The 12,977-nt window shown below is 40.2% G+C and overlaps 2 protein-coding genes and 1 long non-coding RNA gene across 12 annotated transcripts in view; all 3 read left to right on the forward strand.

Annotated features, from left to right (window-relative positions):
• Positions 1–208: 208 nt before the first annotated feature.
• On the forward strand, positions 209–8,471 carry paqr5b (progestin and adipoQ receptor family member Vb). Of its 3 annotated transcripts, XM_019867383.1 has the most exons (9): positions 209–419; positions 1,571–1,698; positions 3,132–3,150; positions 3,225–3,337; positions 4,137–4,268; positions 4,625–4,669; positions 5,210–5,306; positions 6,699–6,843; positions 7,557–8,471. In XM_019867383.1, the coding sequence occupies exons 1-9, from the start codon at positions 366–368 to the stop codon at positions 7,811–7,813; spliced, it is 990 nt and encodes a 329-aa protein (XP_019722942.1). In that variant the 5' UTR covers positions 209–365; the 3' UTR covers positions 7,814–8,471. The 3 variants fall into 3 exon arrangements, with proteins under 3 accessions (XP_019722942.1, XP_019722941.1, XP_019722943.1); XM_019867382.1 differs by having other exon boundaries at positions 211–419; positions 3,132–3,337; positions 4,137–4,263; positions 7,557–8,470; XM_019867384.1 differs by having other exon boundaries at positions 361–430; positions 1,542–1,698; positions 3,132–3,337.
• LOC109514360 (uncharacterized) lies at positions 1,705–2,876 on the forward strand. Its single transcript, XR_002167976.1, has 2 exons — positions 1,705–2,033; positions 2,121–2,876. It is a non-coding gene; the product is annotated as an uncharacterized LOC109514360 (long non-coding RNA).
• Positions 8,472–9,529: 1,058 nt separating the features above from the next.
• The window catches only part of LOC109514437 (kinesin-like protein KIF23), a 17,199-nt gene continuing 13,751 nt past the window's right edge, over positions 9,530–12,977 (forward strand). For all 8 annotated transcript variants that reach the window (XM_019867548.1, XM_019867552.1, XM_019867554.1 and 5 more), the window contains exons 1-7: positions 9,530–9,632; positions 10,428–10,494; positions 10,947–11,075; positions 11,847–11,952; positions 12,082–12,218; positions 12,397–12,509; positions 12,610–12,780. In XM_019867548.1, coding sequence (XP_019723107.1) covers positions 9,619–9,632; positions 10,428–10,494; positions 10,947–11,075; positions 11,847–11,952; positions 12,082–12,218; positions 12,397–12,509; positions 12,610–12,780 — 737 coding nt within the window. In that variant the 5' untranslated portion in view covers positions 9,530–9,618. The remainder of the gene's footprint in view (positions 9,633–10,427; positions 10,495–10,946; positions 11,076–11,846; positions 11,953–12,081; positions 12,219–12,396; positions 12,510–12,609; positions 12,781–12,977) is intronic.

The following is a 12,977-nucleotide window of genomic DNA, read 5'->3' on the forward strand; positions in this document are numbered from 1 at the left end:
CTGAAATGTACAGTATATTTCTCATTATAAGATGTACATGTACTTTATCCCTTGTTTTGGAGCATCTTTAAACACCATCAAGCTTTTAATGGCAGTTGTTGAATACCTCTCATCAATGCGTGTCACAATGTTGTCATCTGTTTGATCCTCTATTTCTCTGTCTGTGTGTATGAAGAGAGGAGGAGGAGGAAGGAGTGGCCCAGGTATACTGGATATTCTCGCTGGGTTTGAAAAAGGGGGAGGTGAAGTGAGGAATCCAATGGGGCGACATGGCAACACAACGCTTATAAAGACGCGAGGCACACCCCGCCGGCAACCTCAAGTCAGCTTACTTGCAGACAGTACAGCGGCACTTTGCAGTAAGCATGCTCAGCCTTATGAAATTACCAAGGGTCGTCACCATCAATCAAGTGCCCAAAGTAAGTTTGCTGTATCTTTGATGGAACATCGGGTCACTCAGATGGGTGGAAAATGTAAAATAATTGAAAAAAGTAGTCATGTTTTCATTTTAGGTCAATGTGTACTCTAAACATGGTTTTATTTCAGTTTTACAGATGATGAGGCTCAATAGAAAGTGATAGCACTGAGACTAGAGGAACTGTAAACTTGTAACAGTGCTGTACATTTACTGCACTTTGAGTAAAAGTGAAAAGTCTTTTGAAAGAAATATTTTCTTGCGAAACCGTTCCGTGCACGTTTTTTTTTAAATGTCACAAACAATATATAATACTGAAATGCTATGCCATGAGAGAATCACATCACAAGTGAATCAGTGATTTTCAAACACCGTTATGTGTTAGCAATTTTGCTTTAAATTATTCTTAATTTTTTTCTTTTATTTACTTTATCTGACATGGCAATCAGTACAAGGTGTATCCTGCCTCTCGCTCAAACGTAACTGGGATAAAGCTCCCGCTCATGCACAACCATAATGAGGACAGGCTGCTTTAAAAATGGATGGTTATTATTAGTTGATATTCAGGTCCGGATAAATTATAGTGATGAGGGCCACGGCGGTTGACGAGTTATCACATCCTCCTCACATTGCAGAGATCCGGGCTTCATTTCAAGGCTCTGGCCTTCCTGCATGCAATTTGCGTGTTTTCCCCGTGTCTCTGTGGGTTTTCTCCGGGTACTCCGGTTTCCTCCCACTTTCCAAAACCACACATGGTAGATTAATGAAACACTCTAAATTGTCCCAAGGTGCAACTGTGAGTGTGAATGTTTTTCTGTGTGTGTTGTGATTGGCTGGCAATAACATTCAGGGTGTACCCCGACAACTGGCCGAAGCCCACTGGAATAGGCTCCCGCGTTAAAACAAAGCTTCTCGAAGCTTTCCCCCAAACATATAAAAACTTTGATTGTTGGATGTATCATTTAGGGAGTTGGGGCAATTTATAGGGGACCCCACAAACAAAAGTCCTCCTGACCACCTTAATCCAAGTCAAGTAGTTTCTGTAAGATTTATGAGTGACTTGAAAGCATGTTTTTAATTGACCCAACCGACAGGAGAGATTTTCTTTACATGCATGCTTTCATAGAGATTTTTTGGGGTCATTTTTTTCTTGAGGTTTTCCATGAGCACAGCATTATCTCCGGTTACCGTTACCACCACAGCTCAGCCACTGACTGCATCTTGAGCCTCTTTCAGCTGACCAATGAGACCATTAACATCTGGACTCACTTTTTGCCTACCTGGTAAGCATCTGCACCATCTTGTCATGTGCCTGTGCTCATTGCGCGTTTGACATTCTTACTCTTACATAATTTCCGGATCTATTTTAATACTGTACAACAAATGAGTTATTTGGTTGTTAAAACATTTTTTTTCTATGCCCAATATCATATTCCTCTCTTTAAAAGGCTGTGGGAATGACACGTCTGAGTGCTAAATTTAGCGGTTCGAAGCTTTATTCCACGTGAAAAAATGTCGGGTTGTTTTCCTAACCCAATCAATGGGTTTCTGTAGATTTTGAGCAGATTGGGTTACTTTAATCCAAAATTGGGTTGATTATTCTGACCCAGCAGACTGGGTTCAAGGATGGTTTTGGGTGGGCCTAACACTGTGGGTCAATTCTTCATCCCAATGTGCATGGTATAATAACCCAACACTGGCTCAGTCCATTTTGGATCTTGTGCTGGGTGAGCTCTTTCATCCAATTTTGGTTCATTTTGGCCCAGCAGCTTTAACAGTGTATGATCATATCTAGCAATTTATTTTGACATCTATTACAGCTATCAATAAAAGAAATTGAAATAAAACAGCAGCATCACCCTCAATAGTCACAATCTGTGAAGGTGGTCTGGTGTTCATCTTAGATTGATTTAAATTTTAGATGAAGTTTTTTATATTATGCTTCTGAGCAACTATGTGTGCCAGACCTGCAGTGATCTCACAAACGTTAATTGGCAACACATCCCCAGATGAGTTAAACAATTGACACTAGAATAGAATACAATTCTTCATTGTCAGAGTAGAGAGAGTATGGCAAACTTAAACATGCTATATACAGTATATTTAAAGGGACAAAATAATTTTATCTTGTACCGTATACTGTATATTATTTTTACTTTTTTTCAGAGTTGCATTCATTTGTCTACAAACTGTAAAAAAAATGCAATGAGTATGACAGAGTGCAACTAAACAGTAGTAGGCCTCTTGGGCTAAGGTTGAGATAATTCTGTGCCTTGCTCGAAGGCAGTTTAATAGTATGATGAGGAAACAGACAAGCAACTCTCCTACTATGTCGTTGCATTAAAAAAAAAAGTCCTCATAAAACACCTTAAACCATGACAGTCCAATTTCAAAGCCCAAGCCATGCAAATGAGCTCCTGCTTTCCATTGAGACCCCGGAAGGAATTTAGGGTTGAAGCAGAAAAGAAAACATCTTCCAATACATACAATATGTTGAATGATGGATGAGATGCCATCGATACTTTTGCAAGGTTGTCTTTTACTGCTTTAACATTGCATTCCCAATGTGCGTACTCGGCCACAAAATATACATTATGTCTCATCCACTTTCCGGCTTCCATAATGACTGGACATGCCTAAACCAAAGTTTCTTCTGCTGCAGCCACAAGGATGAAAACGTGTTTGAATGACTGCATCAAATTGTTCCCCCTTGCAGGTACTTCCTATGGAAACTGGTAAGCGTTGTACTGATACAAGCTGCGTGGCAGCACCCCTTCACCTGGCCTCTGGTGGTCTTAATCATTTCCAGCTGCATATATCCATTGGCATCAAGCTGTGCTCACACCTTCAACAGCATGTCGGCGCGGGTGCGACACATGTGCTTTTATTTGGACTACGGAGCCATAAGTCTCTACAGCCTGGGTGAGTGTGTCGTGTGCACTTCACCGCGATACACTCCTAGGCCAAAGAAAGAGCTCTTGCTATGATGATGCAGTGCAGTTGTACATCACTGCCAACCATATTGTAAAATCATGACGGGGCACCAGACTGCCCTTAAATGGTAAAATGTTGCCTCTAAAGTTTGAGACAGTGCAGGTAAGTCCTTCATCTGCTTGCAAATGTGCAACCAGTACATTTGTAGACTTTTAAAAATATATGTATGATTATTGAATATTTTTATTGCTGACAAACTCCCGCTCTACACTTAAGCCCATTTATTAATAATATAGAAAAAAAAATAGTTTTATATATATATATATATATATATACCGTATATAGATATTGGCACCCCTAAAATTCCAGGTTTGGGGCCAAGTTAAAAAAAATAATAACCAAAAATAATAAAATAAATTAGTCTGAAGCCCTGAATTGTGATAAACATATTATTAGATTAATTCCTCTTGAGTCTCAAACAAAACCCAGAAATGGTTGATAAGACTTTTTGCTTTGTATTGAATTTTGCAGCTGACCATCATGTTTTGGTCATTCTCTGTGTATATGCAGTATAAACATTATTGGAATAGTGTTCTGAGGGGTTAATTAACGAAAGTAACCAAAGCATGTTAATGGATGCATTTTTTTAAATTACGGTATTATGTGCACTACATTGTCTCATGTACCCAGATATCAAAGAGAAAAGCCCAGCTCTCGATATGTAATTGACAGACATGAATCAAACTGTTGATAGTTAAGTTTCTATAACAAATCTGTTGCATTTCAGGCACTGCTATTTCGTATTCAGCTTATGTGTTCCCAGACAAGTGGGTAAACCGCTTCTTCCACCAGTGCTTTGTCCCTGTTGCTCTTCTGAACGCCATAGGATGCACTGGCTTGGCGTGCTACTCCAGGTATGGTACGAAATGTTTTGTAAATCTTATCGCTATCTCTTGGGAGGAGTATGTCACGCTTGTCAGCACACCGGCTATTTGTCTTGTGAATTCTGTGACAGCTATTTGTTAACTCTCCAGTGTTTTGGTGCCAAATGACAGAATTTAGGGAAATCTTTGATGTCTTACCATCTCACAGCAAAGGTGACATTTGCATCTAAGATCTGGCTGTAATGTACTGCGTGTTTGATTGATTGCCCATGTAAATCATCACACTGAGTTAGTAAGCGCAGGTTACTTGTTGATAGTAGATACTGTCATCACATGATGTACATACAGTAACTGCCTTACTGTTTTTCTTGCCCATCTGTTGAATTATCAGGCTTGGATTACCATTTCGTCATCATAATCAGGACGTTTTAAAGAGGTAAACATTTTGCATTTCCTTTATTGCATTGTGTCTCAAATTTTGTCATTTTTCCACCCGATGTCATTCTGTTTTTAATCATTCACCTTCAGATAATCTGTCCAACACTGGCATTCTTAACTCGTGGTCTCTTGTTATTGTCATGAGAGAGACCAACCACAAACAGCGATTAACTGCATTGGTAGTCTCAGCTAGAAGTGGGTGGAGCAATAAACAGAGGCAAAACTTGTTTTACAGAAACCTCCTCACGTAAATTAAATAAAATATTCTTGCATTGTCCTGTTTGAATGTAACAAAAGGGGTAATACAAATAAATGTATGAAGCGGGGGTAAAATTATGTAATTTAAACTTTTATCACGATATAGTATCCATTTTAAGACCCCCTCCTCCCAAATATGCCCATGTCATGTTTTTTTTTTTTTTTTACTGTTACTGTTTTCTGAGTTTTTCCACGTTGCCATTTGATGCATTTATAAAAGGTTATGCCATAATGCAGGAAGCGTGGATATTTGAAGTTGATTTCTTTTCATTTATTTCAGATTCCCTAAATGCCAGAGTCCAAGATTCAGTAAAGTGCTCCGTCTTGTTGCTTTTGCCTACCCCTACCTGTTTGACCACATTCCTCTCTTCTACAGGGTAGGGCCTCACTTGTATTATACATGTCCAAAATGGAGGAAAACAACAAGAACAAAAAACAATTGGTCCCCATGCAGACGTAGTTCTTCAATATTTACTCAATGCCCCATTCGCAGCCACTCAGTGTTTGACTGGAGATCAATGCTGAGTGTTTCCCGTCTCTTGGATAGACGCCACATGTGACAGTGAGCATGATCGGGGGCATAGAAAATGGATGGATTGCCCCACGTTCAGTGTCGGCAGACCAGTTGTCCATTGGTTACCACTGCCAAAAGCAGTGTCTGCCCATTCGGGGCCAAATCCAACAAGAATATTCTGTGGCTTTTGTGCGGAGCTAACTGGTAAAAATGGAGCAAACAGATAGCATCCAATTAATTCACAGAACACACGCAGATGGTGAAATGTTTCACTAACTGCGCTGCTTGGGGCTGACGGCAGGTTGTGTGCTCTGGTGTTATTTGCATGTATTTGAATGAGGTAACGTGGATTTATTGGCAGAAAAAATGCCCGCCTCGATGCAAATGAGCCTCATCAACATCCATTTCGCTAACACCATGCAAATATTTGAGTGTTATTATTAAATAATTTCAAAAGCTGGTGTAAACTTGGCCCTCTTCTGTGGAAGCGATTGTTGTAGCTCTCGAGATTGGTCTTGGTCACGAGACGGGACCACATTTTAAGGGTCTCGGTCTTGTTTCGGAATCAAAGACTTTTTTTCTCGTCTCTGTCTCGGACAAGGTAAACTCGGGATTTTTGATCAAGACCAGTCGAGATCAGACCAGTACTACTTTGATCAGTGAGAAATGCCGAATGTAGGTGGTGCACTTCCTTCTCGGTTTCACCTGGAGTAACACGCCTCCTACAAACAGAGAGGATGAAGACAACCGGACGCAGCCCCCTTGAAAAATTGGAAAAAATGTTGGCATACTCATCAGTAATTAAGTTTGGTTTCAAATCATCCAGATCAATCATTTCATTCTTTGTTAATTCGGGCCTCTGTGCGAAGTTTGCACATTTGTACCTTCTCCTTGCTTGTGTGGGTACTTCAACTTCCTCCCACATTCAAGTGGGAATTTTGATCATTATGTTGTGGCATGATGTTATCACTGTAGTGTTTCTTGCTGGTAATTGCTGATGGGGTTTTTTTCAAACTGACAAGTGGCACACAAAACAAGCGGCGAATTATTTTTATTGGATAAGCAATGTAGATAGATTGTAAATTTGCCCAGTGTGGGACAAATAAATGATATCTTATCTTATCTTAGACTAAAGACTAAAGCATATGCAGGTATTTCACAAAAAAAGTATTTCCAGCTGACTGTGATACACCTTAACAAATTGCTTAGGCCTATGTTACCCTAATGGCCTGTTCTGCATGCCCTTTTTTTCCAGCTCTTCCTATGTGAAGGGGAAGGCTGCACAGACAACGATGCCAATGTCTTGCACTACACCCACATTGCATTGGCTTTCCTCACTGGCTTCCTGTTTGCGACACATTTACCTGAGCGCCTGGCGCCTGGCAGCTTCGACTTTATTGGTGAGATGAATTTGAGATTGGGCAGGAGAATGTGACCAGACAATTGTCCCATTCTAGGGTCGGACTAAATTGCGAGTTGCCTGTTGACATTTGCATGTAAACCAGTTCAATCAAATGTAATCCTTGGGTTGAATTACTCAACCCTTTATCCCTTGTTAAATGTAACAAACAAATGCCCAATCAATATAAATGGCAATTAATTGACATCTAAATTAAAAGAAACGTGCAAGATTGTCTCATCGCTGAACATTTTGGTTTTAAATGTTGCATGATCACAGAACAAAATTCCAAGAACACTAATAATCAATTCAATGTGGGGATTCTGATATTTTTCTCAGCTCAACCCAAAATGTATTTTGAATGAAAAAAGTTAACTGTATTGTTGTTCCTTTTTATTTAGCTTTGTGTTAAGACTGCTAAGGTAACTTTTACACACACACACACACACACACACACACACACACACACACACACACACACACACACACACACATTAAATTGTGCTGTAACAAGGGCCCGTTTAAGACCACCAGAGCAGAACAAATATTTCAGCTTTCAAGCAAAACCGGTTTTATCTTGACACCCTTTCCAGTTCCTGAGACATTTTTTGTACAGTTTTTGTAGTGACCCAGACTTATGACAAATCCCGTGTATGTCAAGATGTTCTTCTGCAATCTAGCAACATGTTAACTGTGTCACGGCTCCCTCTGCAGGTAACAGCCATCAACTTTTCCATGTCTTTGGCATCCTTGGCACCCGCTTCCAGATGATGGCCGTTGAGCAAGACATGGTATTGCGACGCCCCTGGCTTCTTGACCACTCCCGACCCATCACCTTTGCCAACTCATTGGGTGTAACTCTACTATGCCTAATGGTCAACCTGAGCATCCTCCTCCTCTTCAGCTTACCTCTCCTCTCTGCAAAAGTCGGTCAGCAAAAGAAACATAAGAGACAGATAAAGGCACATTGAACTCAAGCTTGTGCTATGGCTACTCCACGGCACAGAACTCCAAGCTGGTCTTTGGGTAAACCAACATCTATTGTTATGTACAGTATGTAACATGTTTTTATTGGGAGCTGATGAACTCGCTGTGTGAATCACAAGATTCCGCCTGCACTGAAACCACTGTGATAGTTGCCTTTCAGATCACTGTGATGACTACTGTTATGAATGCAAATTACCCCGCCTGTTACATAAACACAATCGAAATAGCTATATACAGGATAAAGAAAAATGGGCGTCGCTGTGGTCGACTGGTTAGCACGTCCGCCTCACAATGCAGAAGGTCATGAGTGCGTATCTGGCTTGGGATTTCTTGTGTGTAGTTTGCATGTTCTCCCATTGCCTGTATGGGTTTTCTCCAAGTCGTCCCGTTTCCTCCCACATTCCAAAAACATGCATGGCAGATTTAGCGGGCACTCTAAATCAGGTGTGTAAAACTAATTTTTGTCGCGGGCCACATTATAATAACCGTTTCCCTTGGAGGGCCGTGATGACTGAAACTGTATAAAGAAGTCAAGAATAACGTTTTATTTAATTATTGTTTAAATAACTGGAATGAGGGGTTTGCTCACAAGAAAATGCTTACAATATGTCACTGATTTATGACATGTGAAAATGTGAAATTTTGGTATAGATTTAACATTATGGAAGTTGTCATCTTTGATTTGCCTTTGCGGGCCACTTAAAATGATGTGGCCGGCCACATCTGGCCCCCAGGCCTTGAGCTTGACACTAGTGCTCTAAATTGTCAATAGGTGTGAATGTGAATGGATGTGTGTCTATGTGTGCCCTGCGATTGGCTGGTGACCAGTCCAGGGTGTACCTTGCCTACTGCCCAGTGACAGCTGGGATAGGTTCCATCACACCCACGACCCTAGTGAGGATAAGCAGTTAAGAAGATGGTTGAATGGATATTTCTTAAAACCCAATGTATGCTTAAGATACTAATGTTGCAACGTTAAAGAACATTTGTGTCAAACAGTCTTTTTACTGTATTTGATTTCCTGAATTCTTTGGTGGCTGCACGTGAGACCAATGAAGAGCTTAAAGGAAATGAAAAATGAAACTACCACTTCATACAGTATGCTGCATTTAAATCTCAACCTTTTTATCTGTAGCTATGGTTCTTGTTCACAACCTATGAAATTTTGCATTGATTGTTTGCGTGATCATTTAAAATGTATGTATTTATTCTTAATGTAAGCTTATTTATATGTTTTGTGTTTTTTAATGAATAAAACATTATGCAGTTAAATGGTGGCACGAACTTCTCAGAAAACCCTATTTGAGTATGCGTGTGTGTGTGTGTGTGTGAGTGTGTGTGTGTGTGTGTGTGTGTGTGTGTGTGTGTGTGTGTGTGTGCGTGTGTGCGCGTGTGCGTGTGCGTGTGCGAGCACGCGCGTGCGTATTTCACTTTATGGTATTCACATGATTCAAATAAATTATCGTTCCATAGTGGCAATGATTGTATTATTCAAGACGTACATTTGATTTTCGTGTTTTGTTTTGTTTTGGTTAGCCATACGTAATTACCCAATGACTGAAATGTAAATACTGTCGTTCTTTCGGTGGAGAAATATAAAAAACGCATTGTATTTGAATGCGTCATGACGTCTGAAGGCGGAACTTCCGTCCCCGAGTGTTCCATTCTGTACTATGATTGGTTAAATGTAGCAGCTCGTCGAAATCGTTTGACAGCGGGGAAATTTCAAAAATAAAGACGAGGCGCTTTTGGAGGAAGTTTACTTTCCAGGCGTTGAACAGCATAAAAAATGTACAGACCAGGGTATGTATCTTCACCTTCTGTCTTTCTAAAATCGCGTGTGAGCTGAAATTAAGTTTCAGTTTTCGTGGGTCCTGGGCAATAACTGTTAGTCATAGTGTGTAAGATTACCAATCTCCGTCGAAAACAGCGAAGGTCGCTCGCTCTCCATTTAGGCAGGCAAACTAACCGAGCTAAATAACCAACGGCACAGGGACGGACCTGTACAACATAGGAACCATGTTTAATGTTTGATGTTGAATTGATTTCATTTGAACTGACTTCGCGGGTTGCCTGAACTCGTTTGCTTTTCAGAATTAGCATATTTCTGTCTGACATTATTGCAAGTGACGCCACAGATCGTAGCCTTTGTAGTCACTTTGAAATAATATTGCAGGACAATGTTTTCGGAGTTTGTTAAAATTCACAAATGTCACGCATCTATTTTGGCAGACTGGTTCTAAACTCGCTAGTTTGCCTTACGTCTTGTAGAATCAGCCAAACGCATGAGTGAGGGCGTACTTATGGTATGACAAAAAAGGTTGGGAATCGCTGCTCTAGTGCACTTTGACACACCAGGTCCGTCATAAATGTTGATGTGGGCAGGTTAACAAGTGTTTGAGCAACCGTCACTGATCCCTGACTCACAATCATCATCACGTTCTCACTAATACATCTGCAAAAACGTGTATTTTATGCAATATTTTTGGTTGTACGCATTCAAAACCGCCACACATAAACGTATGTGTCACGTTCTGTTCTGATCGACAAGGGCGTGATTAATTTAACAAAACGAGTTATTCCATTTATTTTCTTCAGGAAATGCAAGACTCCACGCAAGCCTTGCATAAAAAAAGCTTCCCATGCAGAGAAAGATCCTGTGGGCGTAAGTGAACACAACTCGTCACTCTGGTTTGATCGTCACACTTTAAACAATTGTAACATTAATACTTGTGAACATTATCTCCGTGCAGCTAAAGTGCTGTTATCTTCATGTAGCCTTTGGGAGGAAGCAAAAAAAAATCCCAATACAACTGAATGAAATCAACGACAATGATTTTATGTCTTTGAAATATACTAAACAGTGACATAAGCTATTTTTGTATATTGATCAAAGACTGTGATCGGTGTTGAGCCAAATGTTAGCCACACATTGACAGTTCATCACTCATTAAACCAATCATGGCAAAGTAAGACCTTATTTGTCTTCAGTCTTAAGGTGAGGCGATAAGCTACAGTTTAGTTGAGTGCCATCACAAAAAAAAATCAACGAAACGGTTTTTGTGATTGCTATATGATACAGTACTTTGAAGATGCATGCTGTTGTTTAATTTGTAGGTGTATTGTCGTATACGTCCACTTGGAGCAGAGAATGAGGAATGTTGTGTTGAAATGATCAGCAACTCCACTATTCAGCTGCATGCTCCTGATGGCCTTAAAGCCAACCGCAATGGAGAATTCAAAGAGGTATGTGTGAAGTGACTCATGTGAACCAGGCAAGATTTTGTGCAGTGTCTACTTTGGTGGAAGTTTGGGTGTAGTCCAGGTCTGGATCAGACTTGTGTGTAATCTGGGAGACATCATAATCACACCCCCCAACATTTTTCCAGTGGTATCAATAGTGTAATTGTTCCACTGTCTGCTTTGCTTTGTTCACTATCATTTAGCAATTATTTATATTTGCAAATCAACACATTAGGCTGTATGATCAATACAGTAAATATTCCCACCTACGGACGTCTGTCTCCCTCATCCGGAATAAAAACCTATGCATTAAAATTTCCCGTGGCTGGCTTCAAAAGTTTGTTGCACGACATCCATCAGCTGAGCAATGCTGTCTTGGTGATCGAGGGGAGGTAAAGTTAGAGACAGTGAGTGAGTGGAAAGAAAAGCTACTAATTACTAATTTTGTGACTAGTCTCGTTGTCCTGTACTTTGTTCATATACCTGTACTGTATGCTGCAGTTTTTGTTTTATAAATAGTTTTTGGACCATATATTTTTGCATTTTATTGCTTGTGTTGTTACGCATGTATTTTGTTATCATACTTGCATGTTCAGAAAGGACATGTACCATAGTCGTTTCCCACATAAGGGAATTCTGTTATAAGGAAAGATTGGACAACGCAAATATGATTGCTTACTAGAGAATACGTACCCGTATTTTTCTGTTCTTATTCTGTCGTGACATTGCACACTCCATAAAACTGACATTTGTTGTTTGTTGACAATATTTTAGACTCAGTACTCCTTCAAAAAAGTATTTGGTATTAATACCACTCAAATGGAGCTGTTTGAGGAAGTCGCCAAGCCGCTAGTGGAGGACCTTATTCAGTGTAAAAATGGTGAGAGCTTCAGCTGCTTCACACGACCAAACTATTTTACCCCTACTTGCTTTCTCGGTGTTCTGAATGAATCCTTGTGACTTATTATTATTATTATTATTTTTTTTATCCTCACCACCCCTCTCGAAGGTCTGCTGTTTACATATGGTGTCACAGGAAGTGGAAAAACCTTCACTATGACCGGCTCGCCTGGAGAGGGTGGACTCCTCCCTCGTTCCCTTGACATGCTCTTCAACAGTATTGGCCCCTTGCAGGCCAAACGCTTTGTAAGATGATAAAAATAAAAACATCTACCAGCTAATGAATTAGAGTATTCAGCCTTTTTCAATTGAGGAAAAGGTGGAGACAGATGTAGTGTAATATTATGTGCTAAAAACTGTAATTTTAGTTTCAGTTATTCTGAAAAAGAAACTAAATGTTTTTTTTTGTTTTTTTTTTCTGTAGGTGTTCAAACCAGATGACAAAAATGGGATTGACATCCAGAATGACATTGATGCTCTCCTGGAGAGACAGAAGCGAGACGCTCAACCTACAGTGCCCAAAACACCCTCCTCCAGGTACTAATCTGCAGCAAGTTCCTTTTTGTGTTTGTATTCCCTGCCAGGTACTTTTCTAAAAGTTCATTTCCATTCTGCTCATATATTCTTTTCTGTTTAGGCAGAAGGCAGACCCAGAATTTGCAGACATGATCAGTCCCCAAGAGGCATGTAAAGCTGAGAATGTGGATGAAGACTGTTGTTACAGCATCTTGGTGTCCTACGTCGAGGTCTATAACAACTACATCTACGATCTTCTCGAAGATGCCCCCTTTGATCCCATCAGACCAAAGTAAGACCAAAGTGTTTGTTTGTCACGCTTTAAAAACTGGATTTCCCCTTACGCAGTGATGGCAATTTTCTGCGGATACGCGGAAATCCGCCGTTTTATTTCTTAAATTGATCATTTTTGTGAATCGTCTAAATCCGTTGAGAAAATTTTAGGGGGGGTCAGGTACCTTATCGTCGAGTTTTCACGAGCTCTCCCGA

Source organism: Hippocampus comes, unplaced genomic scaffold (genome assembly GCF_001891065.2).
Source record: "Hippocampus comes isolate QL1 unplaced genomic scaffold, H_comes_QL1_v1.1 scaffold2, whole genome shotgun sequence".
In the NCBI taxonomy this organism is placed as follows: domain Eukaryota; kingdom Metazoa; phylum Chordata; class Actinopteri; order Syngnathiformes; family Syngnathidae; genus Hippocampus; species Hippocampus comes.